The following is a 27,930-nucleotide window of genomic DNA, read 5'->3' on the forward strand; positions in this document are numbered from 1 at the left end:
ACGACATACAATGAAAAGGGTATTTACAGATAAGGAACGACAAAAAGCATCGGAACGAATGAAGAGATACTGGGCCACTCGGAAGGGGAAAATACCAAAGAAGAGGACCAGAAATGATTGACTGAAGTGGTCCAATGAGGCCGTAAAAGCAGAAGAAGAAGAAAAAGGAGAGAAAGAGCGAATGAAAATAGAGATAATACTAATAATCCTCCATTAGTCTAATTTTTCACCTGTCTTATCACGGATCAGCCAAGAACTGGGAGGGCCTTACTTTACTTTATAGACTTATGTGTGAAGATGAAGGGATCTTAAAGACAACAGATACACGTCTATACAGACAAGACATTACACAGAGATAGCAGCTAGCTGCATTGATGATCTATTCTTAGATTAAAGAGACAGCAACTTATTATCCAAACATTTAAAATGTTAAATACTTCTAAACAATTTGGAAAACACTTAATGAATAAAATATAAATCGTATCCTCTGCAAATGTTTAGTTACTTTCAATGAGTAATTCAGCACTCACTGTGCAAACCAGCAGAAGCCGTGACAAGTGAGTACTACAATGCCTCTTGTGAGATTTTAGGACTGCACGCTAAGCAATTTTAAGAGAAGAGGCCAGGCAAAAAATCTCATTTCATAATTTATTGTGAGTAATTTCCAGTTCATCTCAGCAATGTTTTCAGAAATGGTTAACAGTGAAGAAAAAATAACTGAAGTGTGTTTCAACATGAAAAGTTCCCTTGTCAGTTGTTCTACGAGGAGTATGTCACTGTGATACCTTCATGAAGACCATAAACAATAACCCATACCAAAGTCTCCCAGTGCTATAATAAAAGTGTGCTACAGAGAGCATTAGTATAATCCAAACTACTCACTTTGGCAATCATATCACCATCATAATAATAACGGAGGGCACGAGAAAGTTTCTCGTAGTTCATTGTTGGCTTGTTCTTTCGCTCTCCCCACAGCTGGGCAACCATTTCTGGATTAGTAAGTTTAAATTCACCCTCTGTCCCTTCCCACTGAATCACTTCAACATGCTCCTTGTCAGTCAGAAGTTCCAGAAGGAATTGCCAGAGTTGTATCTGGCCATTATTGCCTACAAAAATATCAAACAACATTTTCAGGAATGCAAACACTTGTTACATTATGCTTAATTGCCAATGAGATTAAAAATACAATAAAATTTTCAGGCAACATATAACCCATTTTCGTAAATTATCTTGAAACTTGTGAGGAAATTGATGGAAACCTACCTGTACGATTCCCACATCCTATGAGTGTTCCACTGGCTTCAACAACACTAAGCGGGAGACCGACAACACGTGGCAATTTTCCAAGTCTCTGCTGAATGCGAGTTGGTCTGCCTCGGGCAATAACTGGAGGTGGTGTGACAGAGGGCGATGAGGGATCTGACTGAGATTTCTGCATGACCACTGGGGAAAAACAAAATGTTTCTAGGCATTAACAACACATATTTATACTAAATTCCAATGCAACACTTCTCAAGGCTTTAATAACACAACAAAAATTTCTAGAATTCAGTCACCAACATCTTTCTTTTGCATTCGCCAACATCTTTCTTTTGCAATCGCTAAAAATTTGCATTTGCAGGACAGAATAACCTTTATAGTTTTCTATGTGGGTCAGGCTTCTCTTGAGACTAAAGGGGATAACAAAGCAGTCACTAACTGTGCCATCCCAGTCACTGCAAGAAGTACGATAGACTGGAACACTAGACTGTGTTTGAAATGTTTAATTCAGGAGTTTGCCCAAAACAGTTTCATTTCGAGTGGTAAGATAGGTGACTTACAACTAGCATAAATCAGTAAGTAATAGCTGGCCAGTTATTTTGTATTTATCTAAGCTAATTCATTGTGGATGTTCTGTTTGAAGCTCTTCCTGAGAACAAGCATGGCAGTGATCAGAGAGCGGGATTTCAAGTTCAGCCAAAGTGAAGTCATCATCAAAACACACATGTCTGGACACTGCCTGGTCTGAGGATATGAAGTGGAATACCATTATATACAGGAAGCAATAACATTGTAATCCAAAATTCAACCTATCTAATTCACATGAGACATAACACTTTCACTGAATATATCATACAGAATTAATCAAATGCACTGAAACGAAAAGATATCAGTGTAAACTGTTCAGATATCTTTAACCTAAATGTAATGAATATGTAGCAACTCAAAACAAGATTCCTTGCTTATCTATGATGAGCAGTTGCCTGAACTTTTAGGCTATATGAGCACATCTTCATGCCTGATTGAAACTTTCATACTCACTGATGTTCCCTCCTATTATTGCCAAACACCTAATTCATTTCATATTAATACCTTGCAGCAGATTCTGTTTCATGACTGCTGCTATTCCCACTTACGCCATGAGAGAACCTCTGCCAGTAGCTTTCAGAAATCACAGATGGAAGCATCAGTGGCAATGAAAGTTTGAGTCAGTCCTAGAGCCATGTTCAGACAGCCATGTTTGTTTTTACAGCTTGTAAACAGTGAAACAGTGACAGTTTAATATACAGTGTTTGCCAGTGATGAAGATGAGGAAAAAATATAAGAGAAACACAATGTAAAAATATATATACGTATATCTAAAAACAAAGATGATGTGACTTACCAAACGAAAGCGCTGGCAGGTCGATAGACACACAAACATACACACAAAATTCTAGCTTTCGCAACCAACGGTTGCCTCGTCAGGAAAGAGGGAAGGAGAGGGAAAGATGAAAGGATTTGGGTTTTAAGGGAGAAGGTAAGGAGTCATTCCAATCCCGGGAGCGGAAAGACTTACCTTAGGGGGAAAAAAGGACGGGTATACACTCGCGCACACACACACACACACACACACACACACACACACACACACACACACACACACATATCCATCCACACATATACAGACACAAGCAGACATATACAGAGGCAAAGAGTTTGGGCAGAGATGTCAGTCGAGGCGAAAGTACAGAGGCAAAGATGTTGTTGAATGACAGGTGAGGTATGAGTGGCGGCAACTTGAAATTAGCGGAGATTGAGGCCTGGTGGATAACGGGAAGAGAGGATATATTGAAGAGCAAGTTCCCATCTCCGGAGTTCGGATAGGTTGGTGTTGGTGGGAAGTATCCAGATAACCCGGACGGTGTAACACTGTGCCAAGATGTGCTGGCCGTGCACCAAGGCATGTTTAGCCACAGGGTGATCCTCATTACCAACAAACACTGTCTGCCTGTGTCCATTCATGCGAATGGACAGTTTGTTGCTGGTCATTCCCACATAGAATGCGTCACAGTGTAGGCAGGTCAGTTGGTAGATCATGTGGGTGCTTTCACACGTTGGCTCTGCCTTTGATCGTGTACACCTTCCGGCTTACAGGACTGGAGTAGGTGGTGGTGGGAGGGTGCATGGGACAGGTTTTACACCGGGGGCGGTTACAAGGGTAGGAGCCAGAGGGTAGGGAAGGTGGTTTGGGGATTTCATAGGGATGAACTAAGAGGTTACGAAGGTTAGGTGGACGGCGGAAAGACACTCTTGGTGGAGTGGGGAGGATTTCATGAAGGATGGATCTCATTTCAGGGCAGGATTTGAGGAAGTCGTATCCCTGCTGGAGAGCCACATTCAGAGTCTGATCCAGTCCCGGAAAGTATCCTGTCACAAGCGTGGCACTTTTGTGGTTCTTCTGTGGGAGGTTCTGGGTTTGAGAGGATGAGGAAGTGGCTCTGGTTATTTGCTTCTGTACCAGGTCGGGAGGGTAGTTGCGGGATGCGAAAGCTGTCGTCAGGTTGTTGGTGTAATGGTTCAGGGATTCCGGACTGGAGCAGATTCGTTTGCCACGAAGACCTAGGCTGTAGGGAAGGGACCGTTTGATGTGGAATGGGTGGCAGCTGTCATAATGGAGGTACTGTTGCTTGTTGGTGGGTTTGATGTGGATGGATGTGTGAAGCTGGCCATTGGACAGGTGGAGGTCAACATCAAGGAAAGTGGCATGGGATTTGGAGTAGGACCAGGTGAATCTGATGGAACCAAAGGAGTTGAGGTTGGAGAGGAAATTCTGGAGTTGTTCTTCACTGTGAGTCCAGATCATGAAGAGATCATCAATAAATCTGTACCAAACTTTGGGTTGGCAGGCCTGGGTAACCAAGAAGGCTTCCTCTAAGCGACCCATGAATAGGTTGGCGTACAAAGGGGTCATCCTGGTACCCATGGCTGTTCCCTTTAATTGTTGGTATGTTTGGTCTTCAAAATTGAAGAAGTTGTGGGTCAGGATGAAGCTGGCTAAGGTAATGAGGAAAGAGGTTTTAGGTTGGGTGGCAGGTGATCGGCATGAAAGGAAGTGCTCCATCGCAGCGAGGCCCTGGACGTGCGGGATATTTGTGTATAAGGAAGTGGCATCAATGGTTACAAGGATGGTTTCCGGGGGTAACGGATTGGGTAAGGATTCCAGGCGTTCGAGAAAGTGGTTGGTGTCTCACCTTCAGCCCCACTCCCAGATTCAACCAAACAGCCCTCGTCAAAGATTTACTGTCCTACACTCGTACTCTCTGCTGGAAGTATCACTTTGCGACGAAGAAAAATGATCCTAATCCTACCCCTAATGATCCAACTCCCCAAGACACTATCCAAATTGAACCCTGCCTGGAACAGTTCCGTCCTCCGTCACAGCAGAACCCACCTCCTCTTCCTCAAAATCACCCTCTCCAAACCTTCTAGGAATTTCTGACTTCCAGCCTTGCCTTTCAATCCTTCTTAAAAAATGCCTACGTAGATCAACACCTTCAACCCATTACATGCAGTCTCCCATCCTTCATTATACAGGGTGTCCCAGGAAGAATGGTCACTATTCAGGGATATGACAGGCACAATCATCTGACGCAAGAAACTTCATATGAACATATGCCACAGTCCACATGTTTCTCAGGATAGAACACACTTTCTACATTATTCAACACATTTTCAGGTTTACACAGTGTGATGATACAGGGCTTTTTACTGTATCAGTTATAATAGCAATGACATGTGGTAAGTATCCATCCGCGTTTGTTAATTTTAAGTATTATATAACAGAGAAAATGTTTATGCGTATTATTTTAATTTTTGGAAACCTACAGATGTGTGCATTTGTTTGTTTCTTATGTTTTCTGAGGGGTACTGCTGCTAGGCAGCATCCAAAGGGATCTTCAAGGCTTGCACAAAATAGTGACGTCACCACATGTAGCCTTCACAGAGCCTGAAGAAGATGCTGGAAGCTTCCCTTAGATGCTATGGCATATGTTACTCAGAAAAGAAGATAAAAGTGTTTCTGGAATTCATTATTTTAGAAAATGCAGAATCCAATTTATGTGCACTGATAAGTGTTTGAAGATCTGGGTAAGAATGATCTTTTTTTCTTAATGGAAATTTAAATTCTATTACACTGTCATGGGAAAGTGGTGTAGAATCTCTTGACTCCGTGAAATCATGAAAATTTGTAATACACTGTCAAATCTTGAATATTTTCAAAGCTTAAGGACCTGATAGACATTATCAATGAAAAGTAATCAGTTTTATTATTCAGGAAGTAACTAAAGTGATCATAAATTGCATGAATAATCATTTGCTAGGCTTGAGAGTTTTTCAATAAGGCAGCCAGACATAGCTGCACTTGCTGGTCTTGGTGTTAACAGTAATCCTTGGTTAGCACAGTAAACAAAATGCACTGATAGAGAGAATCTTTGATTGAGCTCACATAATTACATTTGCAAGATAATATCTGAAGCACGAATACCATTCATTGCACACAATTCAACTGCTAGATCGGAATGAACCTGTCTAAATAATAATATTACTAAACTTCAGCTATATGTGAGTTGTTAGGTGCGATCTCTGGAAAGAAGGCAGTGGAATTTAAAATTGCAAATGGGCTACGTAAGATACGGTCAACCAGAATATCCCATTAAGCCACTGATCCTTAATATCCCTATAAAAAGACTGCAAAGTGGACCACACTGACATATCTCAGTGGTGTCTCATTTGACAGGACATCAATAATATCTCAATATGTACATCAGTTAGTTAACATTATAATATGTATTTTACAATACACCAACTGAAAAATATTAACATATTCACCTCTAAGCATTATCATACACATCACATTACATCTGTTGTACAGTTCAAACAAATGTTTGAATATCCCACCATCAACCTCAATGCATTTGTGCACCCTTAAGAAACATTTTTATGTTGCTTGTCCGAATGTCCACGCACGTTCACCTAATGAGGGCAGCAGAGCTGATGATGAGATCAAGCAGGTCATCTCACATATTTACCTTTCGTTTGAACACCTCAGACTTCATCCAACACCATAAACAAAAATGTAATGGTGTAAGGTCTGGCAATCATGGTGGCCAGTTAAAATTAATGTAAGTTGTGAACTCTTCTAGCTGTGACATACACCACTGTGCAGTGTCACCCATCAAATGGTTTATCACAAATCATATCTTATTAAAATCTGATTAAGAATCGGGTAAGATGTTCTTAAATGGCTTTAGAAATAAATCTGGGTGAAAACTTGGGAAATTTCTGATTTAATCATTTGCTCAGTGTTGTGGTAAAGTCATCACAGTTACTAGTTACTATCCATTCTTTAATAACAACAGGTCTTCTACCTCTTTTCTTCATTCTTTCTTCGTCTCCTCTAAGCTCAAAGTGTTATTTGATATCATTGCATTTGTGTCTGCACTAAACTATTGTCTGCACTAAACTATTGCTGCTGTGACCTGTTGGTGTTCCTGATAATACACATGTAGTTGCAGTACATGCAGATTTGTTGTCTACAAACTCTGTAGTTTTAGTACTCCTTTACAACTTATGTCCTTACTTAATTCAAGTTTTTGTAATCTACGTTCCAATTTGTTAATTATTACTGACAAAACATCAATATTTTGTTAATATAAGTATGTGACACTGTTTTAGTACACATCAGTTTTTTTCTAACATCTCAATTCTTTGCACTAATTTGTCATCTTGTGCCTTAATAACATGTACTCATTAAGTATCATCTTATTTGGTTTCCATTACCTCTAACTGCCTATCTATTTCAGAAACACGATTGAAGCCCATATGCAGTCTTGTTTCCAATGTATTTAATTTACTGTTCTGTGAGGTAGCAAATTCATTAACCTGTGTTTTTAAATTTGTATGTCTGGTGTCAATTTGCAGCAATCTGTTTTCACCTTGGGTGACATTGTCATCTATATGCATAACTATTTTATTTAAGTGAGCCAATTGTTGGAAAACTGTCTGCATTAACTCTTGCATGGTTATGCTGTGGTCTGTGTATGCCATCATATTACCCCAAACTAAAGAAAATTTATAACCATATACAGCAATAGCACAGCTGTAGTGAACTATTTCCAACATAAGTTGTCATAATAGAGGAATGGGTGTATTTGTATTTGCTGTCATGAATTAGTTGTAACATACTGTATGTAACAGCACTTGTCATAACAATGGAACATATTAATGTCACAGAGACCTAATTGTGTTGTTGTTGTGGTCTTCAGTCCTGAGACTGGTTTGATGCAGCTCTCCAGGCTACTCTGTCCTGTGCAAGCTTCTTCATCTCCCAGTACCTACTGCAACCTACATCCTTCTGAATCTGCTTGGTGTAGTCATTTCTTGGTCTCCCTCTACAATTTTTACCCTCCACACCGCCCTCCAATACTAAATTGGTGATCCCTTGATGCCTCAAAACCTAATTGTAAACAACTATATTCACAGAAGTTGTCATAACAGAATACTTCAGTTTAATCTTTGTATTCATGGGGTCACAACATTGCACTTTGAAAAGAAGAAAAAATATCTGAACCTACTGAGTTACGGCATTTTGTCCATGGACAGCTGCAAAGCTGCTTGCCATTTGGCATCATCTGCTACTCTCAGTACTGTGTGCTGCTTGGCAGGTGTTTGTTGGACTACAGCCTCATGGACAGTTGCCAACCTTCTATGCTCTGAATGACATATAGCGCCATTCGTGATGGGTACTTTGGTTGTCTGTATGTCAGTAGATATAGATGAAATTCCTGATTGTCGCTGGATATCTCAGGGGAAATTGTCAATATAACCATTCATTACTCATAGTAGTTCAAATTCCGTCTTCACTTTTAATAAATGAACCCTGGTTGTATGGCGTATTCTTGTAATTCCTCAGCTTAAAAGCATATATTATTCAAATTTATTGTATTTTTGTTTTTGTGTCTTTAGCTATACTACTGCTTCTTGATGTTTCAGTGTCAATCAATCATTTCTCTTGGACACTGAATAGTAATGTCTGTACTGCCAAAAACTTCCTTGTTGACACTGAATCTAGTTATTTAGTTTTCAGATGGAGGTAGCATTATTGCTTAATCGTGTTCCAGTTCATCTCACACAAGGGTCACCATATGTGAGGGTTCAGTTAACTTACAAATTTCCTCATCTTTGATCTTCAGGACTGAGAAGTCTGCCAATACTCAGCTCATTGATATTTCTTCTTATGTCTGTAGAAGAACTCTGCTTCCACCAAAACCAGAACTCATTGACTCTGATTTCTAGGAAGTCTTTTATTGTACCTTCGATTACACGCACACGCACACGCGCACACGCGCGCACGCACGCGCGCACACACACACACACACACACACACAGAGAGAGAGAGAGAGAGAGAGGTGACGAAGCAAGCTGGATCTTTTTACTTCCCCTCCTGTTTGGCCATCTGCCTCCTCAATACATTTATTTTTTATTTTTTAACTAATTACCATTAACATACATGAGTATAATCTGCATTTTCATAAGAGAGACAGGTTTCGCCCTTAGTCTTAAAGAATATACCACCAGATCTAATTTTGTGCTTAGTTTTATGTATGTAATTGATTTTCTAATTTATTTCAACTAGTCCTAGTTAATATCTTTTGTTAAAGGGTGAAATTGGTAATTGTTTCTTACTTAAATTCTATTGTTGACTTATAAACAAATATAAATTCTGTACTAATTGTAAACATTTGGAAGACAAAACACTGGCATTCTTAAAGTATTTATTTGACTCTACTTGAAAACAAGTTAGCAAAGCCAACCCTTAATTAAATCCACAGTAATTGCTAGTTTTGTCAAAAGTATTGTCTAAGTAACTATATCTGTTAAGTCCATCATTTAAACAAATAATTTGGCTTAACCCTCGTAGTAGAAAAAAACTGTTAAAAAGACGGAATTTTTCTATATATTCAGTTAACTGAATGAAGAATGTTTACAGTTGTAATTTCTGTAACATCAAACAATGTATAGTTTCAGTGCCCATTATTGTGATGATATATAAAGGCCCGATTTTTGGTTCCAAGATGGCCAGTCCACAGCAGAGTTTCGGACGAGAAACCTGTATTGGTTAGAACAACAATGCATCAACTTAACTGCAAAAGAGGTGTAACACAAATAGGCCGTGTATTGAAACAATGACGGTGTCTGTTCAATATGTAGCGTATTATTCTGCAAGAACTGTGTTGTTAGGTTTTTACTGCTCATAGATGTTCAACGGTAAACTATTGTAGCAGTATGCTGACGTATGTCTGCAAACTGTTAATGAGGCTTATCAAAATTTGCCAATAGTTAACTGGCCATATTACCTGTGTAATATTGGGGGGTTGTGACCAGTGAAAGTAAAGAACTATCAAATATCAAATGCAACTGTTGGCTACATCATTTAAAAAAGTCAGTGTTGAACTTCCGCCCCCCACCCCCCATTTTTCAGCCAGTATTACAATGCAGTACCTCGACACCGAGGACCATCAACGAAGAAATAAAGCAAGCGAACGTCTCTCTCTCTCTCTCTCTCTCTCTCTCTCTCTCTCTCTCTCACACACACACACACACACACACACACACACACACACACACACACACACACAGAGAGAGAGAGAGAGAGAGAGAGAGAGAGAGAGAGAGAGAGAACAATTTCAATGTTCTTGTGTTGGCACGGAGCTCGCTCATGCAGAATACCCCAGACAAAAATAATAAAACACAAGAAACAAGAGTTGTTCTCTAATAGATCCTCTTACTGAATAATTAAACCCTCAATCAATGAAATGATTTACTTTGGCTACACTACCAACATTTCTGTGCAAACAACACATACAAGTCATAATGCACTATGAATCAACATACAGAAAAAAATTCTATGCAACTATTTCAATCATCAGAATGTTGTACCATGTTTATATTCCCACATTTGTTACCTGCACAATTAACCATTACTGTGAATGAGAGAAATACGAGAGCCACTTACCAACCATTTTTGTCTTTCGCAGAAGCTCAAGATGGGTCCAAAATATACCTCCTGGGTCGGAGGGCACTTTACGGTGGAACTCAGTGGGTGTGAGGGCCAGGAGCTGCTTTCCTGTAATGGCCCAGTCCATAAGCCGCAGGCCTGCCAGGTTGAATGTACGCACTGCCCACGTAAGCCAGTGCCGCACATGTGTCACTGACCATTCTGCTGGATCTGAGAGAGACATTCTACTTATTGTCCAGGAAAGAATTTCACTTACATACATAATAAACAGGAAAAAAGTTATTTTGTCAGTAGGAAATTTAAGCTGTTTGTGTAATTTTGAATGGCCTAAATTGTATGGAGTTGCTTTCTTTTGATTACTCTCTTGAGAAACCAATAAGTACCAGGCAATTTTTGAAGCAGAGGAAGATGATATTCCACATGTCTGCATAACTAAAATAAATTACCACTACCATTTTCATCAACACAAACATCAGCTGCAGAAGGCCTAGCAAAGAGGCAACATGAATTATCATGTTTCAGCATATAATGACTTACACTTGGATACTGTTTTGTATGTCAGGCTTCCTTCTCATACAATGTTTCTACTTTACTTTTGTCTTCATTTATATCGTCTCCTTCCACCTTCTTCAGTAATTGTTACGCCAAAGATAAAACACAGTACTTATTTTCAATCATCTCACAGCAGCAAAAATAACATGTGTACAAATAAGTCAGCATAGGACTGAACAACATAAGTTGCACAATAGAGGAAATGTCACTGAAACCGAAGGGATACCCATTAGGTCCTAACAACAGTTTATCGTAGATTACTGGAACAACAGAGCATGCCACAAGGCAGGAAAAAGGCACAGTTTGATCTAGTCTTTAAGATACTGAATACCTATCTCAGTAAGTTAAATTTCTTGTAGGATTACAGAATTTATTTTGTTTTCATGTGTGACGACTTTCTTGGAGACAGAACAGATGCATAGAAATTAACATGGATTCCAAAAGCAACTGTTATTGAAAATCAGCTTACACTGTGCATTCAAGAGCTCTAAATGGCTGTAGACATCAGCACCTGTATCAATGCAGTGTTACTTGTCTCCGAGAAATCCAGCAATATAATTCTGCACCATTGCATACTACACAAAATATTTGTTTACAGAATACCACAACAAGTGTGCAATTAAACTGAGAATTTCCAAACACATGGAACTCACTGTGTCATTTCTAATGAGGAGATATCACAAGAAGCAAAAGTATTGTACCACAAGGATATTATTGTGTACCACAATGGAATCTACGGAGACTTACAAATGATCAGCACTTGGTAATGACTAACAGCCGAGTTTCAACATAAATATAATGTAATGCAAATAAGATGAAATAAGAAGCTGTGAGGTTTGGCGATGACTTTGTGATCTGTCAGAGTCACCAAAGGACTAGGAATAGCACATGAACGGAATAGACAGCATCTTGAAAGGAGGATATAAGATAAATATCAACAAAAGTAAAACAAGGATAATGGAATCAGATGATGCTGAGAGAATTGGATTAGGGAATGACATGCTTAAAATAATCGGCAAGTTTTGTTATTTGTGCAGCAAAATAAGGGATGATGGCTGAAGCAGAGTTGACATAAAATGTAGACTGGCAATGGCAACAAAGTATTTCTACAGAAGAGAAATTTGTTAACATGAATATAGATTTAAGTGTTAGGATGTCTTTTCTGGGGATGTTTGTATGGAGTGTAGCCATGTATGGATGTGAAACATGGGCAATAAACCACTTAGACACGGAGAGGCTAGAAGCTTCTGAAATTTGGTGCTACAGAAGAATGCTGAAGACTGGATGGGTAGATCGGATAACTAATGAGGAGGTACTAAATAGAACTGGAGACAAAATAAATTTGTGCCACTATTTGACTAAAAGAAGGGATTGGTTGATAAGACAGATTCTGAGACATCAACAGATCACCAATTTGATTCAGAAGGATGTAAATTGCGAAGTTATTCAGAGATCAAGAGCCCTGCACAGGATAGGACAGAATGGTGAGCTGCATCAAAGCAGTTTTTGGACTGAAGACCATAACAAACGCAGAAAAAAAAAAAAACTGATATTATCTGATTATATTATCAGTTACCTGTGACTGAAGTCAGTCACAAACACAAGCATTATAGGAGTATCTGTCTTGAGTCATCTAAGATGGAAGTAAAAGTAGAGTTGTCATCAATCGCACAGTTGGTGTAACCACCACAGTGCTTTACAAAACACATTTCTGATTAAACTATTTAGCGTCAGCCAGTTCATCGACCTGGCAGCGTGGTGTTTTTGGCTTGTACAAAAGTTCCATTAACTCCGCCTTACACAAGTTATTTTCATATTTATCCAACGGAACATTTTTTTGTACCCAGAGCAAATTATTCGCTTTCCTCCATGCAGTGTTGACGTTTTATCCATCACGTCGGAGTGGTATGGTGCATTCTCCATCATTATGTCGAATTCAGAGGAATATTATGCAGAACAACATTATCCTCACAACCGGTGAATTTGATTTTGGACGACCACTTTTACTGTGAATCTCATGTTCAAACGTGCTGCACTGTTTTTATTAGTGTGACGGCAACAAAAAACACTATCTCAATACGTGATTACTGCAGAACACTTCAGCACCAGAAAATATCACTGTACAACGAGAGCTAATAAACAGGGGCGAATCTAATATGCAGCACGACATGGTAGTATTTATCCATGGCGTGGCAACAGGGGCACTTTACCAACCGAACTGCTGGTGGCATGGTAGGGAAAGCTGGCTCGCCATTGGTGTTACCTGGGCAACAGCATCATGTGCCCTTCGCTGAGCCAAATGTCAAAAGTCGCAACTAATTTTAAACGCACTATAACAATGACTAGGTTGGTGGCACAGAGGAAGGTACTGATATCAATGCAGTTCATTCAACTTCTACTGATACAGTTAATTCTATCAGTCAACATGCCAAGAGACATTTAGAGTTAATAATTAATAGAAGTGCTGTAAACTCCTTTCCCTTGGGAAAGGATTATGAAACCTGCAAAGTGCAACACATATGTTTCCAACAGAAAAGTCTTGTTTATCAGATGAACCACATACTACATATCTAGAAATCAACACTGAATTACATTATATGTTGTGTTACACAAAGCCATTTGAAAAAAAGAAGCTCTCTCTCTTTTGAACTTACCTGTGGGTATTTTCAGTTTTTCTTGTTCCCGTTTATAGTTGCTATCAACTACCCATCGAATAACGTTTTGAGGTTTCTGCTGTTGCAGTTCTTCTTCCTCTTCATCTTCCTCTGCTTTAAGTAAAATTAAAATTTATGTTAATATGCTATTCAGCTATGTTTAAATCTTATACACTAAATAACACCTTCTAATGCTTGCTTAGTCTTGAATTGCATGTGCACATTTTTCAGGAATCTTTGTTATCAAGACAAAAAAGCTCTAACACAATCTATTCTCTTAAATTGAAGTAGCAGTTGTTCATCTTAAGGCTGCACAACAATATGGTTACTGGTACCCACACACTAATTATTTGGAAAGATTGAAAATAAATTACATACAAATGAAACTTATGAAAATACAATGGAAAAAATAAAATAGAAAAAATTAAAGCATTAACTGTATGATCTGGTTTTTATAATTATCTAGAGGGACATCTCTGAAAGGAAGAGTGGAAAGATAGTGAAGCACAGCTGCTGTTTCCACGTTGAGTATTATCATTCGGTATAGATGGCAAGTCTCCACTTAAATGATACACTGCCTCTTTAATTATCAAATCGGGTCATTCTTCCCACATATGTCACACTGATGTTCCCATGACATCAACGAGGGCCGTTCAGAAAGTAACCTCCGGTTGATTTAAAAAAATACACCAAGTTAAATAAAAATATTTTAATATATACATCTTACAACTACATCTTTGCACTATTTTTCTACATAGTCTCCATAGCGATTGAGGCACTTATCGTATCTCTTCACAAGCTTTGAAATTCCTTCTGCATAAAAATCACCCGCTTGTGCCTGGAGCCAGCCTGTGACCGCATCTTTGAGCTCTTCGTCGTCATCAAACCGCTGTGACCCGAGCCATTTCTTCAAATGCATGAAGAGGTGATAATCACTTGGCGCCAGGTCTGGGCTGTAAGGTGGATGGTTGATAACGATCCACTTGAAGGACTCAAGAAGGGCCGTTGTTCTGCGAGCAGAGTGAGGACGGGCGTTATCGTGCAAAAAAACGATACCGGAAGTCAGCATACCACGGCGTTTGTTCTGTATAGCCCGTCGTAACTTTTTTATTGTTTCACAGTACATGTCTTGATTAATGGTCGTACCATGTTCCATGAATTCAACCAACAACACCCCTTTGGCATCCCAAAACACCGTTGCCATCAGTTTTCTGGCAGAAAAATCTTGCGAGGCTTTTCTTGGTTTGGTTCTTGGTTTGGTAGGCGAATTTGAATGCGCCCACATCTTTGATTGTTCTTTTGTCTCAGGGTTCACGTACTTAATCCAGGTTTCGTCACCGGTCACGATTCTGTTTAACAATGGTTCTCCTTCGTCCTCACAACGTGACAGAAAGTCTAATGCAGAGGCCATTCTTTGAGTTTTGTGGTGGTCGGTAAGAATTTTGGGCACCCATCGTGCACAGAACTTACGGTAACCCAATCTTGCTGTCACTATCTCGTACAAGAGAGTCTTAGAAATCTGTGGAAAACCAGTAGACAACTCCGACATTGAGAAACGTCGATTTTCACGAACTTTTGCATCAACTGTCTGAACGAGTTCGTCAGTCACCAATGATGGTCTACCACTCCTCTCTTCATCATGAACGTTTTCTCGTCCGCTTTTAAATAAACGTACCCATTCACAGACAACTCCTTCACTCGTAACTCTTGGTCCGTACACGGCACAAAGCTCACGATGAATAGCTGCTGCAGAATATCCTTTGGCTGTAAAAAACCTTATGACAGCACGCACTTCACATTTGGCGGGGTTTTCTATTGCAGCACACATTTCAAACTGCCACAAAAACTAAACTAGTGCAGGTACGACGTTCACTCGACCACGGCTTGATGCCGACTGACCTGTTGAGTGCGTGAACGCACAGATGGCGTCGCTACTCCCCCCACAACCCGCACTGTGACCAATCGGAGGTTACTTTCTGAACCGCCCTCGTATCATGTAAATGGCACGGCACACTACTGGATGCAGCTATATCACGGACAAGTAGTGTGTTTTAGTGACTGCAGCTTGTTATTTCTAACTTCCAACAACTTATCCTGTCACTGAAACACAATCCAAATCACTTTGTATCATTATTATTAATAAAGTCTGATCAGTATACTCTGCTGCTATGCACAGGTTCGATTGCGTAGCAACACAGAGCTACAGTCAAGTGGCGTGGCTCATGCTATGGCCCTGTGGTGTGTGGTTCAAATCACTCGCCTGTGCTGTACTCGTTTATTCTGATATATGAGGCAAACACATTAAACATACTCAATACAAATAACAATGATTCTCACATGGACAATGACAATTATGAGAGACAATGATTGACACACGGACAATGGCGATTTACACACATTCAATGTTGATTATGATTCTTCTTACCAGTGTTGAAGCTATCTGGATAGCTCCGAGGCAGTCTCCGTGTGAGGCACCAAGAAGATCATCTCAGTTAATTATTGATTTGGGTGCAGCATACTTGTATTTTGCCTCATATGTTTACTAATTGTTTTGTTACCTTTGGTTATTGTCAGGGAAGTATTTTACAGAAGGTACCATGATGTTGGGGTACAGCTGAAAGTGTTTCTTCCTGACTATCGTGAGGTATATTTCTGCTTCTTTGACTGGATTCACAGTTTTAATGAAAGAGACATTATTTGTTCATAAAACATTTAATGCGTCTGACTTGGCTAAAAAGGACTTAGGGTCAATCATATTATACTAGTGATGTGCCACTGACCTTGTCTACAAGCAACAGGAGACAATTTGGTCCAGCAGAAGGTATTTTTATTTTTGAAAGGTCATAATATAACAGAGGAGTTTGGATTAATACTGCCAGATAATGTTATGCTTACACCAACAAAGCAAAAACGTATTAAAGATCACTCACGAATTTCGTCACCCAGCTCGATATCCTCAGCTGGTTTCAGCACATCAACAATGTTTATTTTCCTAATGTCTCCATCAATTTTTATTTGCACATTAATTTGGACTAGTCCTTCACCCTGAACACATTGATCAACCAAGTTCTTGTGACTCTCAAGCTGCAAAAAACAAATATTTATATTACTCTTACAATAATGATATCTTAAAATTACATTTCCTATGATGAAGTAATAAACTTCACTTACAAATAATATTAAATAAATTATTAATTACGTAACTAACTTCTTTACAAGGATTCCTCCAGCCTTCTGTGAGTCCTCTCTCTGAGCCTTTGCTTTCAATGATAGAACCTCTTAATCCATAAAAATATAATTTACTGCCACAATTTTGCACAGCTGGCAGCAACAGAATAATTTCTGCTCTTACTTTGATTGACTTAGTATCACATAAAGACCTCCTGAACAGCAGTCATATCAGAACAGACCAATGACATAGCACACAATCAATTTATATGGTTTCTTTTATGCTCAATATTTCTCTTCACCTGGTGCTATGGGCAATGATTTCAGTTATCACAGCTTTGGTCCAGCAGACTGTGGAGGTTATAAACACTTGCTTCATAAAATGGAACAGATCAGTTCAGCCATGCACTGTCTCTAGCGGTAATGTTCAGTTCTGGGCTTTGCCTTGCAAATGCATATTTTATTTCTATCAAAGTCAGAAATTTTCTGAGTGAGAATCACTCTCTCTCTGTTTAATGGTTTGGATAACTTTAATCTCTTTAGAGATATTATTAAATTGAGTTTGGCACCATAACTTGATACTGAGGAGTTCACTACAGGAAACAATAGAAAATTGCTATGTAATTGGGGTGCCTAGGAGTAACTAATAGCATTTTACAATGACATGCTGGGAAGAGCTGTCAACTTGAACAATTGTAAACTTTTATTTCCCTTGTGCGACACCCCAAGGACCACTATACTTTGCCAAGCATTGTGTGACGATGCAATCAAAAAGGGTAATGGTAAATGATTGTGATTATTGATGAAAAGAAGAAAAAAATATTTCAATGTAGAAACACATGATAAAAGCGAAGCATAATTCTCACCACATCCAAATGAGTAAAGTGAATTTTCTCTATCATTTCATAATGCTGATGCTATTTTTAACTCATTTAGCAGCAGTAATGAATATCCTGTGAAACACTGAAACTTGGAATTCAAGAATCTGAATGAGTTGAAACCAATTAAAAATGCCTGTTTTCGGGAGAAGAAAATTGCTTGAAGAAGTGGCTAAGCTTTTTATCCAGAGGGAAAAGTGTGGCTGCACTGAAAAAAGTTTTGTAAGAAGAATTTGAATCCACAAACTGCTCTCTCTATGAAAGAAAAAATTATAAGTCTCTTCGAGAACATTTTTTCCTAATTAAAGATTGCCAGCCATACTGACACTGACAACAGTTCTCTATTCCTGTATGTGGTAGATATAGAAGACGATTCAGACAAAACACGTCTACTTTATTAAGGGGGAAAAATGAAAGTGTGGAAGGAAAAATAACAGAAATAGCAATTTCCAATAACAAAGATACTAAAGATTCAATCAACACAGACACCAGAAGTGCAGCTTAGGAGCCAAAACAAAGTGTTTCAGTACTGGTGCCAGCATCCACAGGCGACGTGACTGCAGCCAGAAGAAGAAACGAAAAGAGATGCTTCACTGCAATGAGTTTACCTACAAATGACATAAAATCATGAAATGAGTTTGCAATCATTGTCAATAGTCATATAATTGTCCATGCTGATCACAATGAAGATGGACAGTTATAATGAAAAGTGCCAATGTGTTTGGCCACATCGCACCTGGATGCAAAAAAGGAAAAGAAGGAAAAACAAAAGGACAGTGAATGTAAACAATGACATGAAGAGCATTAATAACTGCAAATGTAAAAATGATTAAGAAACCATTAACAGTTGCACATTTAAAGTGTCTGAACATGTAACCAAGAGGTGAAGGCACTGATTAACTTTGGAAGTCAATATAGCTCGACAAAATGTTAATGAGACAATGGAATTTGTAAATAAAAATAAGAAAAATGTTGTTACTAGCAAGAAACAAATTAAAAACCTCACCAACATAAGACTTACATGCTATGCATTCAACTACAAGGAAGTATTTCAATATGATAAATATTTTCCTTTAATTAACAGTGCTTGGAAATCATTGACTATTCAAAAAGTTCCTTTGAGAATTATGTCATACTGGTCTAGGAAATTCATGCACGAGCACTGACAGTCATATTCTATAAGTATGAGGAAAATCAAAGAGAGCCACTTTGTAAAATTACCTCTCGTGAGTCCAATGACTGTTACCATAGCTTAATGTGGGATTCGGATGGGCAGATTTAAAGGTTTTCCTGCCAATGGAACAGGTGACAAGACAAGAGAAGCCAAATAATGCACAGTAATTTTTGTTTGTTCATGAAGTAGACGCGAGTTAAGAATGAGAAACACCAAATAAAAAATAAATTTAATCTGAGTTGAAAATAAATTGCAAAAGCAAAAATTCACTAAATGCAAAATTACAATACCGTTTGGGCATCTTGCAGCCAGAAGCTATATTCTGTGAGTGAAGTATTTAGCCTTTGTTCCAGTAGGGAACGAAGCTTGGACAAGGGTTCCCGTATATCCATATGTTGCACGAGGATGTCATCATCATCTCTGCAGTCAGAAAACAACCAATTAGGAGAATTACAAAATACCTGAATCTAAATGCACACTAAAATTAAGAAAGTGAGCTTTATGAATACAGTGCACATGGCTGAAAATTAAATATGTTAGTTGCCATGTCACTTAGTAGTGTGATTGGGACTGAAAACAGTTATTTAAAAGACTGAAGACTTTTTTTTTTACAATTTCTAGAAACATATACAATAATAACACAATTATTATAATATTATAGTTGTAGTAGAATTATTATGGGGAATTTGAATTGTTTCATTATAAATATTTCTTACACTGGATAGGCCTACACCCAAACTAGATAAGCACTCTGCTTTATCTTGTTGATAAAATCCCATCAAATCCAAAGTTTTGGGTAAAGGTTATACAGAAGAAGAGGCATCAGATAACTCTACAGTCACGAGTAATAACAATGTAACTGCGTAACCGAGTCATTTTGAGCTACAAGAATTATAAGAACAAAATTTATGGATGTAATAAAAACATAACATACCAGTTCTGTAACTATAATAGCACTGCAAATTGCTACTATTAAGTCATCATCTTTGAAATACCAATGCTTTCTTATGCAACTGCTTTCTGATTTACTGCTCTTCTAAGTTACATTGCTTGCTGCCGCAGTGTTACTTTTTCAGAATGATTATGTAGAAATCTACAACAAATTCTAAAGTTTATTATACACACTCTTTCTGGTGTATTACTTGTAGATTTATTCTAAAGAAAAAAAAATTTCTGCTGTTCCCAACCGTTTATTTTCTTGACTTGCTTCTACCTCGTTTTGGGTATTTATCAAAACTTCCATCCATTCTGTGTCCAACTATTTAACTTTGTGTAGTATCATTTTTCATCTTGGATGACTTCCAGCTTGCAGTAGCCTGTTTTTCTTGGTGATGCTCTGCATTTTGAATGAATAAAGAATGTGCTTTAGCTAGGGTGAATTTCTGTCCCAGCATGCTACATAATTACACCATAGACCTGCTGGCATGTGAAACTTGATTCCTCTTTCATATCCTCGGAGACTCTTTGTTTACAGAGAAAACCCCATTCTACATTGATACTACTATGAGGAAAACAAAAATCAATTCCTTCTTCCAAATGAACTGACCATTTTTTTTTCTGAGGAAGCTGTAAGTTCACAATGGATCTATTATTTTTGGGCTTGTTAAAAGTGCATGGAACTCATGCTTTAAGGTATCAGTTCTACAGAAACCTAATACTGATTCATTTCAGCATGTATGGAACATGTATCTAAACATATTCAAGTTATGTAATGAACAATTCTAATAAGATTGGGCTCAAGACTTGCTGTAACTTTTATGAACAGACAGGTCTACAAATATCCGAAGAATCTTTTGGAGATGAATTTTTGAAGGAATGCGTGACACTCTTCCTATAACTGATGTACTGATACTGTCTTAATGTTGACCATAATTTACTAGTTATAAACTGCAGATTAAAATTGAAGTAGCAAAATTAAAGAGACAGGACCACTATAAATTGAAAGAACCAACAATTGGTGAGAGGAGTTGATGAGAGTTTCAAAGGCAGCTTCAGGCAATGATTGACTGAAGCAGAGAACAGGTATGTTAAAGACAAATGGGTAGGTTCAAAAGATGAAATAGTGAAGGCAGCAAAGGATCAAATAGAAAAAAATACTAGGCCAAGTAGATAACACCCATGATATTCAAGTCAATTGACAAAGGGGAAAAATATAAAAATGCAGCAAATAAAGAAGCCAAAAGGGAGTACAAACAATTAAAAAATTAGAGTGATGAGCAATGCAAAATGACACAACAGGAATAACTAGAAAAGGAAAGCAAAGCTGTAAATCATGTATTACTATGAGAAAGATAGGGATAATGCCTATACCAACATTAAAGAAACCTTTGGAGGAAAGAGGAACAGCTGCAGAAAAGTCAAGAGCTCTCATGGCAAAAAAAGTATTACGCAAACGAGGAGAGTCTGAAAAACAGAAGGAATACATAGAAAGGCTACAAAAAGTAAACTAATTTGAAGTAGAACACACCCTCAGAAAAATTAAGATGTATGGCAGAACATTATATGAAAGAACTATTTTATCAGGAATGCAAGATATATGAGAAAAGCAAAATACCCTCAGACTGCAAAAAGAATTCAATAGATATAATTATAAGAAGACAAGTCCGCATATTACATGGCTGTAAAATAATGACAACAATTATTTACAGAAGAATGGTAAGACTGGTAAAAGCTGACTTCCATGAAAATCAGTCTGGATTCTAGAGAAATGTAGGAATGCGTGAGGCACAAAGTGACTAAAAGAAGTTATGCAGAGAGAAAGAGGTGTGTATAGGATAGACTAGCATATGGAGCGGCACCAAACAGTCTTCAAACTGAAGAACACAATAAATTTTTTTAACCATCTTGAGTTGTTTACAAGTATCAAACCCAAAATAAACAAATACTGCTGGGAGCAAATTACTTTGTTAATGGGACACATTCTGACACCTCAGGGAGTCATGAGTTTGGTAACACAGAGTGAAGTACAAAGTCGGGCGGGAGGGGGTGGCAAAGATATTAAAAGACAGACTGAAGAAAGGTGAACCTAAGTTTATGGCATTTGTAGATTTACAGGATTTTGACAATGCTGACTGTAAAACACATGTTGAAACTCTGGAGGTTACAGGGATAAAACATATGGAGAGAAAGATTGACCACAACTTGTACAAAACCAGACTGCAGTTATAAGCATCAAAGAATATGAAACCGAAGTAATAGTTGAGAAGAGAGTGACACAGATTGTAGAATATACATTTTCGTATTAGGAAATCAAAAAGTATTTGTCTGGAGTGTAGGCTTGCACAGAAGTAAAATGTGAATGATAAAAAGTTTAGATGAGACGAGAATAGAATATTTTGAAATGTGGTGCTACTGAAGAATGCCAAGGATTACGCGAGCAAATTGACAACCAATGAAGATGGACTGCAACGCATTGGGGAGAAACAAAATTTATGGTACAAACTGACTAAAATAAGGGCTAGTTGATAGGACACATCCTGGGGGATCAAGCATCATCAATTTTGTAAGGGAGGGAACTGTGGGGGGTAAAAATTGTAGAGGGAGACCAAGGCTCAACTACAGTAACCAAGTTCAAATGGATGCATATTACAGCAGTTATGTAGAGATAAAGAGGCTTGCACAGGCTGGACTAGCACACGGAGCTGCATAAAACCATTTTTATTTTTGGACTGAAGAACTCAATAACATTTTTAGCCATCTTGAGTTCCTTACAAGTATCAAACACCAAATAAACAATTTTTGCGGCGAGTAAACTAATGTGGTTTTGAACATCTTCAAGTGTTACCATGCAGCAATGGTCCACATATTGTTGGCATAGTACATACCACACTGGATGGAGATCCTACAAGGATGAACTTCAAAACATTGTGCAGCCACTGTTTTTTGATACCTCAAAATAATTCTTTTATGTGTAGCAAGATTAAATGTTTGAAGAAATATAATTTTTGGATTTTAATCAGTTGTGTTGAGGAATGTATTATGTTATTGATCGAGTGATTAGTAGTATTATCATCAAGATATGAAATTTCTAAAAAAGAATAATGGTATTTGTGATTTTACATCACAATAACACAAAACATTCAAATTTAGTGTTATGTGACTTAGCTCTCTTTTTAAAGCAGTTACTAACCCTGCACTCAAAAATAGAAGAAGAAATGTTTTATTTTCTTCATGAATTCAATGACTTCCTTGAGGTGTAGAGTTATTGTAATAATCTTTGCTCTACCGTTGAAGTCTGCCACCACCAGATAAAATAAAAATAAGATGAAGAATATCTGAGTCTGCATTTATAATATGAAGTATGAGAAAGTATACCACTGAGTAGCAGTGTCCTTCAATACACCACTGAGATAGTCTAAGTCACAACTTATGACATCAGGAGAATCAAATTTAAGTGTGTGTGTGTGTGTGTGTGTGTGTGTGTGTGTGAGAGAGAGAGAGAGATCACAGAATCTTAAAACATTCATTTCAATGATTTCATTGTCACTTAAAACACAGGATAGAGGATATATCTGCCACCAAATCTGCTGCAGCCCTATGGTCTGAAAATAAAACACAGTCTAGTAAAATGTGGCACACTGTTATCTGTATGCCACAAGCACCACACATTGGAGGATCCTATTGCCAGAGCAAGAACCCATGTGCTAGAATACTGAGGCTGAGCTTCACTACACACAGCTTATTATCAGTCAATTCCAGCCACTCTTCTTCTCATCGACACATGATCCTGTACCTCAACAGCAAGGAGATAGCATGCAGGTGGATGGCACACTAAACTAACCTAGGATCAAGACATGCCTTCTTGGCTGCTACATCCTCTCTTTCGTTCCTCGCAATACCCATGTGCCCTAGCGCCCAGCACAGAAAGACACCTCCTTCCCCAGCCATTGTTGCCAATGGTGGGCATCCTGGATATTTTGAACAACTTTATCAGCTGGATGCAGGCGTTGCAGAGACTTATGGGCACTCAGGCAATCAGAATTGATGACAATTTAGCAGAAATGGTATATCTCATCTGCTCCAGTGTCCTCGAGGTAGTGGATATTTTGCATCAAAAACAGTGAACTCTGGAGGCAACCGAATCTTTAGGACACAATCCGGTAAATCAACAGAGCAACCAACAGAGTACCCCTGTTTAGACCTGTCTGTGAAGACAGCTACATAGTTGTGTGCTGTTGAAAAATATTCCATTAAAAACAAAAGCAGGAGCGCACTCTGTCCTGCAATGCACTACATCTAAAATTATTCTAAGCCTCTGCAGTAACCAGGGTGGCAGTCGGTTAAAATTGTGGAAGTGATCCCGTACACGGCCCACACCAAGGGACTCGAGCACACATTCCACATGGATCCAAAATCGCTTCATTGACAACCAAATTTGAAACTTTCAAGAAAGCTGAATTCAAACTGGGACCACCCATAAATATCTTCTCACACTTTAGACCAGATGTTACACTGTTAAAACAATTAAAGTGATAAAATGCTCACAAATTCAGAAACGAGAAGCTTAATAAAACGTGCTCACCGGTACAAATTCACTCATTTCTACATCCACATCTGTACTCCACTAATCACCTTATAGTGTGTGGCACAGGGTACTTTGTGTACCACTACCAGTTCCCCCTTCCTTGTTCCAGTCACAAATGGTTTGCAGGAGAAATATTGTTGATAAGCCTGATATCTAATTTTATATTCATGGAAGCAATACATTGGTTGATTCTTCTAGCAATTTATGTTTACAGAATTCTAGCAGTAAACTATACTGTGATGTAGGAAACCTCTCTTGCACATTTGCCACTGAAAGCATTTCTATGACGCTTTCCATCTTTTGGTAATTACTTTATTTACAGGATTACCAATCTCATAGCGAAATGAGTTCTTTAGCTCTTCTGGAACATGTTAAAAACAACGCAATGCAATTCCACACAAAATCATGAATTTGAGTTTGTCCCTTTTATATTTAATATCATTGACAATACTACTAATCTGAGAACATTCTTACAAAAACTTGCACAACTTTTCTTTTAGCACACAGTTGCATGTGTCATAAGAGTTTTCGTACGTGATAAAATTTCAGTATTGGTACCACTATCAGTGAAACCTCTCTCTCAAAGACTTTCAGTTGGTGCTTGACATGTTTGATAGTGAGTCTGTGTCACTAATTAACAAAAAGTCAGCAGAACTGTTCTTGCTATTGGGACAGTGAGCGAGTTTCTTTCATCATATGGCACTGTTATATGCTTGTGGTCAGTCAGTGTGAAAATGTGAAATTATCTGTATTTAAATGTATCCAAAATAGATAAATTGCTAGAACACTCACATTATGAGTCCAAAAATGGAAAGGAATTTATAAATTCACAACCAGGTTACAAGGTATAAAACAGATTATCATGTTGCTAAAAGTTAATGTTAACAGCAAAAAGCTCTGATGTCAAAGGAGCTATTTTTCGTAAGTTGCTATCAAATGATCTTAAGATGTTGAATGGAGACATTTTCAAAAGGAAAGTAAGTAGTATTTTATCCTGCAATGCCTGTATAACTTGGACCTAACCAGAATCCAAGTGACAATCCTATTCTAGCACTAAATGTGGTTCTAAACGCATATAAAAACCATTATCGTAAGTTGGATGCAATTCCCCATCCGGTTTAAATTTTGGAAACTGTTTAGGGAAATCCAGTCCGTTTCCTAATTAGAGTTCCTTTAACAAATCTCCCAAAATACTAGTATTACCAGCAGACTGCCCTTTGCAAAGTTCTGTTTTAGTGCCTTTCTGATTCATCCCATAGCTTCTGAAACTCCTTTGATTTTCTATAGTGCTCCTTACAGAATGAAGTATAGTATTAACATCATCAACCCTTTCTTGTACTTTCTTTTTCACTAATTCTTGTAACCACTCCTCTGATCTAGTCAATACATTCAATGTACTTTATACTCCATTAGACTCATTACTATGCGCTAATGCCTCTATTTGTTCTTTCGCATCTAAGATTTTCTCATTGACTCTTGCAAATTCATGTTTAGCAAAATCTTTTATTTGTCTCGTTTCGTTGGTTACACCTTTAAACTGCTGCTGAACTTCATTCCCAGCTAGGTCACATTCTTTAATTATCCCAGATTGTAACTCCTTGGGTAGAGATGATACAGCTCTTTGTAAACATTTCCCTTGAAATTGAATTTCAATGCCATTAGACAAATCTTCCTCTTGGGTTTTAATGCTATTACATACATCTTCCCCTTTTAAAACAATTAGATAACGCTGTCTTTAATACTAGGTATCTGTCAGCTCTTCTTTGGTGGCTTTAATACTGCTAGATAACTTATCTAATTTTTTTAAATGTTTCTAGTAAACAGGCTTCCATACTGTGTGTAGTTACTGGTAATCAGTACTGGCAACAACACACACACACACACACACACACACACACACACACACACAATACCACTTAAATAACGCCAATGCATTTTGACAGCACTACACAGAACTAGTGGACTCTGTCCAAACAAACAATGAATAAAGAAAACCCAGTTGAGTGTGAATTTTCTTCCAAACCACAAAAATAACTAAGAAGAATTCCATGTTGAAGTCCTGTTTTAACTCTTTGTACAATACCTCATTACTTCTATTCACAATAACTTTCCAAAATCAAGGAACCTCAAAGGGAGCTCATCTAAAAATTGTAGCAGGAAACATGAAATGTTGTGCAGCAGGAGCCAGAATCCAGGACATTACAATGCCGTAGTAGGTCCACAGACAGAAAAATTAATTGCTTTTATGCATGCATGCAAATACGTGTGGCTAGTAAAAGAAGACAAAATATTAAGGGAAGACCAAACTAAACATATAACACTAGGACAAACATGGGTTAATAACACAGTATCTATATAAACTCCACGAGCAAAGTGGCGAAACAATTAGAAATAAGAACCCATATATTGTAGGACTAACCGGCAATAAAGGAAAATCAATAAAAGAAGAAATGAGAACACCCTCAATGAGAACACCTTCAACGGTAGTGTCAAATATAAATTTAAAAATGTTATTGGATACTGATTGGCTATTACCGTACAAAGTGGCATCGAGTTCTAACACTACCGAAATGTACTGGATGAGTGGAGGTTCTACCTACATAGCTGTTCTACTTACATGGAACGAATTTGTTGTGCCAGTGGTAAATGGCCTTCCTTGCTGGTGGCTTCTTACCGTACTTGGTTCTAAACATCCGTTGAACAGCTGTAGCAAACTAGTTTTTGTCAAATTCCAACACACAGAAAACTCACTCCACACATGAACTTGCTATGTTTGCGACTAGTGCTGAGTATCAGCAAATTACCAAACTACGCTGTGGTGGTACGCATGAAAACGAAACTTTCAGGCTTTCCCTTCAACATGACATATGTATGATATCTATACAATGTTTGGTTCTTGTACAGTAAATAATTGAAAGTGTTCCCCAACTTTGTGCACACCCTGTGTATTTATTACATGCTGACAGCATTTTTTTAAAAATAAAATGAAGTGTATTCACCACAGTTACAAATCTTAAGGTCTATGACCAGAGGGAAGAGGAAGGAAAAGTAAACCATTCTCTAAGTGTAGTATGACGTGCTAACATATAAGCAAAAAAACAGTCATTTGGTGAGTCAATTGTTTTGTTGCCGTAGCGATAAAATAATGCTAAGACTATAGTTGCCCTTAGTGAAAGCGCACCCATGAATGATGGAATAGTCACCTATTTTAAAATGCAAATAGTGCGAATATGTGAGTCTTTAACCAAGAAAGGGAAGCTGAGGAATCACATTTATGGTGGTTGTACATAGGCATTATGGGAATGCTTAATGAGGAGAAGACACATCATATAAATTTATTCTCTAAGGTTTTTCTGAACATGGTACATTACATATTGCAGATGGTTAATCCATAGGGACTAGAGATTAAACACAGCAATTACTTCATATTCGTAGAGTCCTTAATGGATTGAAGGAGATCAATATCTATGATTTAGGAAGATACAAAATATAAAACATGAACACAACAGCATTTGGCTTGGAAGCATTCAAGATCAGTATAATAACTATTAATCCGAAGCTAGAAAAGTAATGAGTCAACTGTAGAGACAGAATAGAAATGAAAGGGCTTAGAGATTTATTGCACTGTACTGTGAGAAGGAGACAACAGGTATGTTAGTGGG

General features: G+C 38.0%; 1 protein-coding gene across 6 annotated transcripts in view; it reads right to left on the bottom strand.

Annotated features, from left to right (window-relative positions):
* The window catches only part of LOC126418744 (DNA-binding protein Ets97D-like), an 82,147-nt gene that overhangs the window by 35,804 nt on the left and 18,413 nt on the right, over positions 1-27,930 (bottom strand). For 5 of the 6 annotated variants that reach the window (XM_050085668.1, XM_050085669.1, XM_050085667.1 and 2 more), the window contains 6 exons: positions 19,035-19,164; positions 16,455-16,608; positions 13,525-13,638; positions 10,316-10,528; positions 1,264-1,443; positions 883-1,106 (listed from right to left, as the gene is read on the bottom strand). In XM_050085668.1, coding sequence (XP_049941625.1) covers positions 883-1,106; positions 1,264-1,443; positions 10,316-10,528; positions 13,525-13,638; positions 16,455-16,608; positions 19,035-19,164 — 1,015 coding nt within the window. The remainder of the gene's footprint in view (positions 1-882; positions 1,107-1,263; positions 1,444-10,315; positions 10,529-13,524; positions 13,639-16,454; positions 16,609-19,034; positions 19,165-27,930) is intronic. The other variant, XM_050085666.1, reaches the window with a different exon arrangement.

The sequence above is a fragment of the Schistocerca serialis genome, chromosome 9 (assembly GCF_023864345.2).
Source record: "Schistocerca serialis cubense isolate TAMUIC-IGC-003099 chromosome 9, iqSchSeri2.2, whole genome shotgun sequence".
NCBI classification, from domain to species: domain Eukaryota; kingdom Metazoa; phylum Arthropoda; class Insecta; order Orthoptera; family Acrididae; genus Schistocerca; species Schistocerca serialis.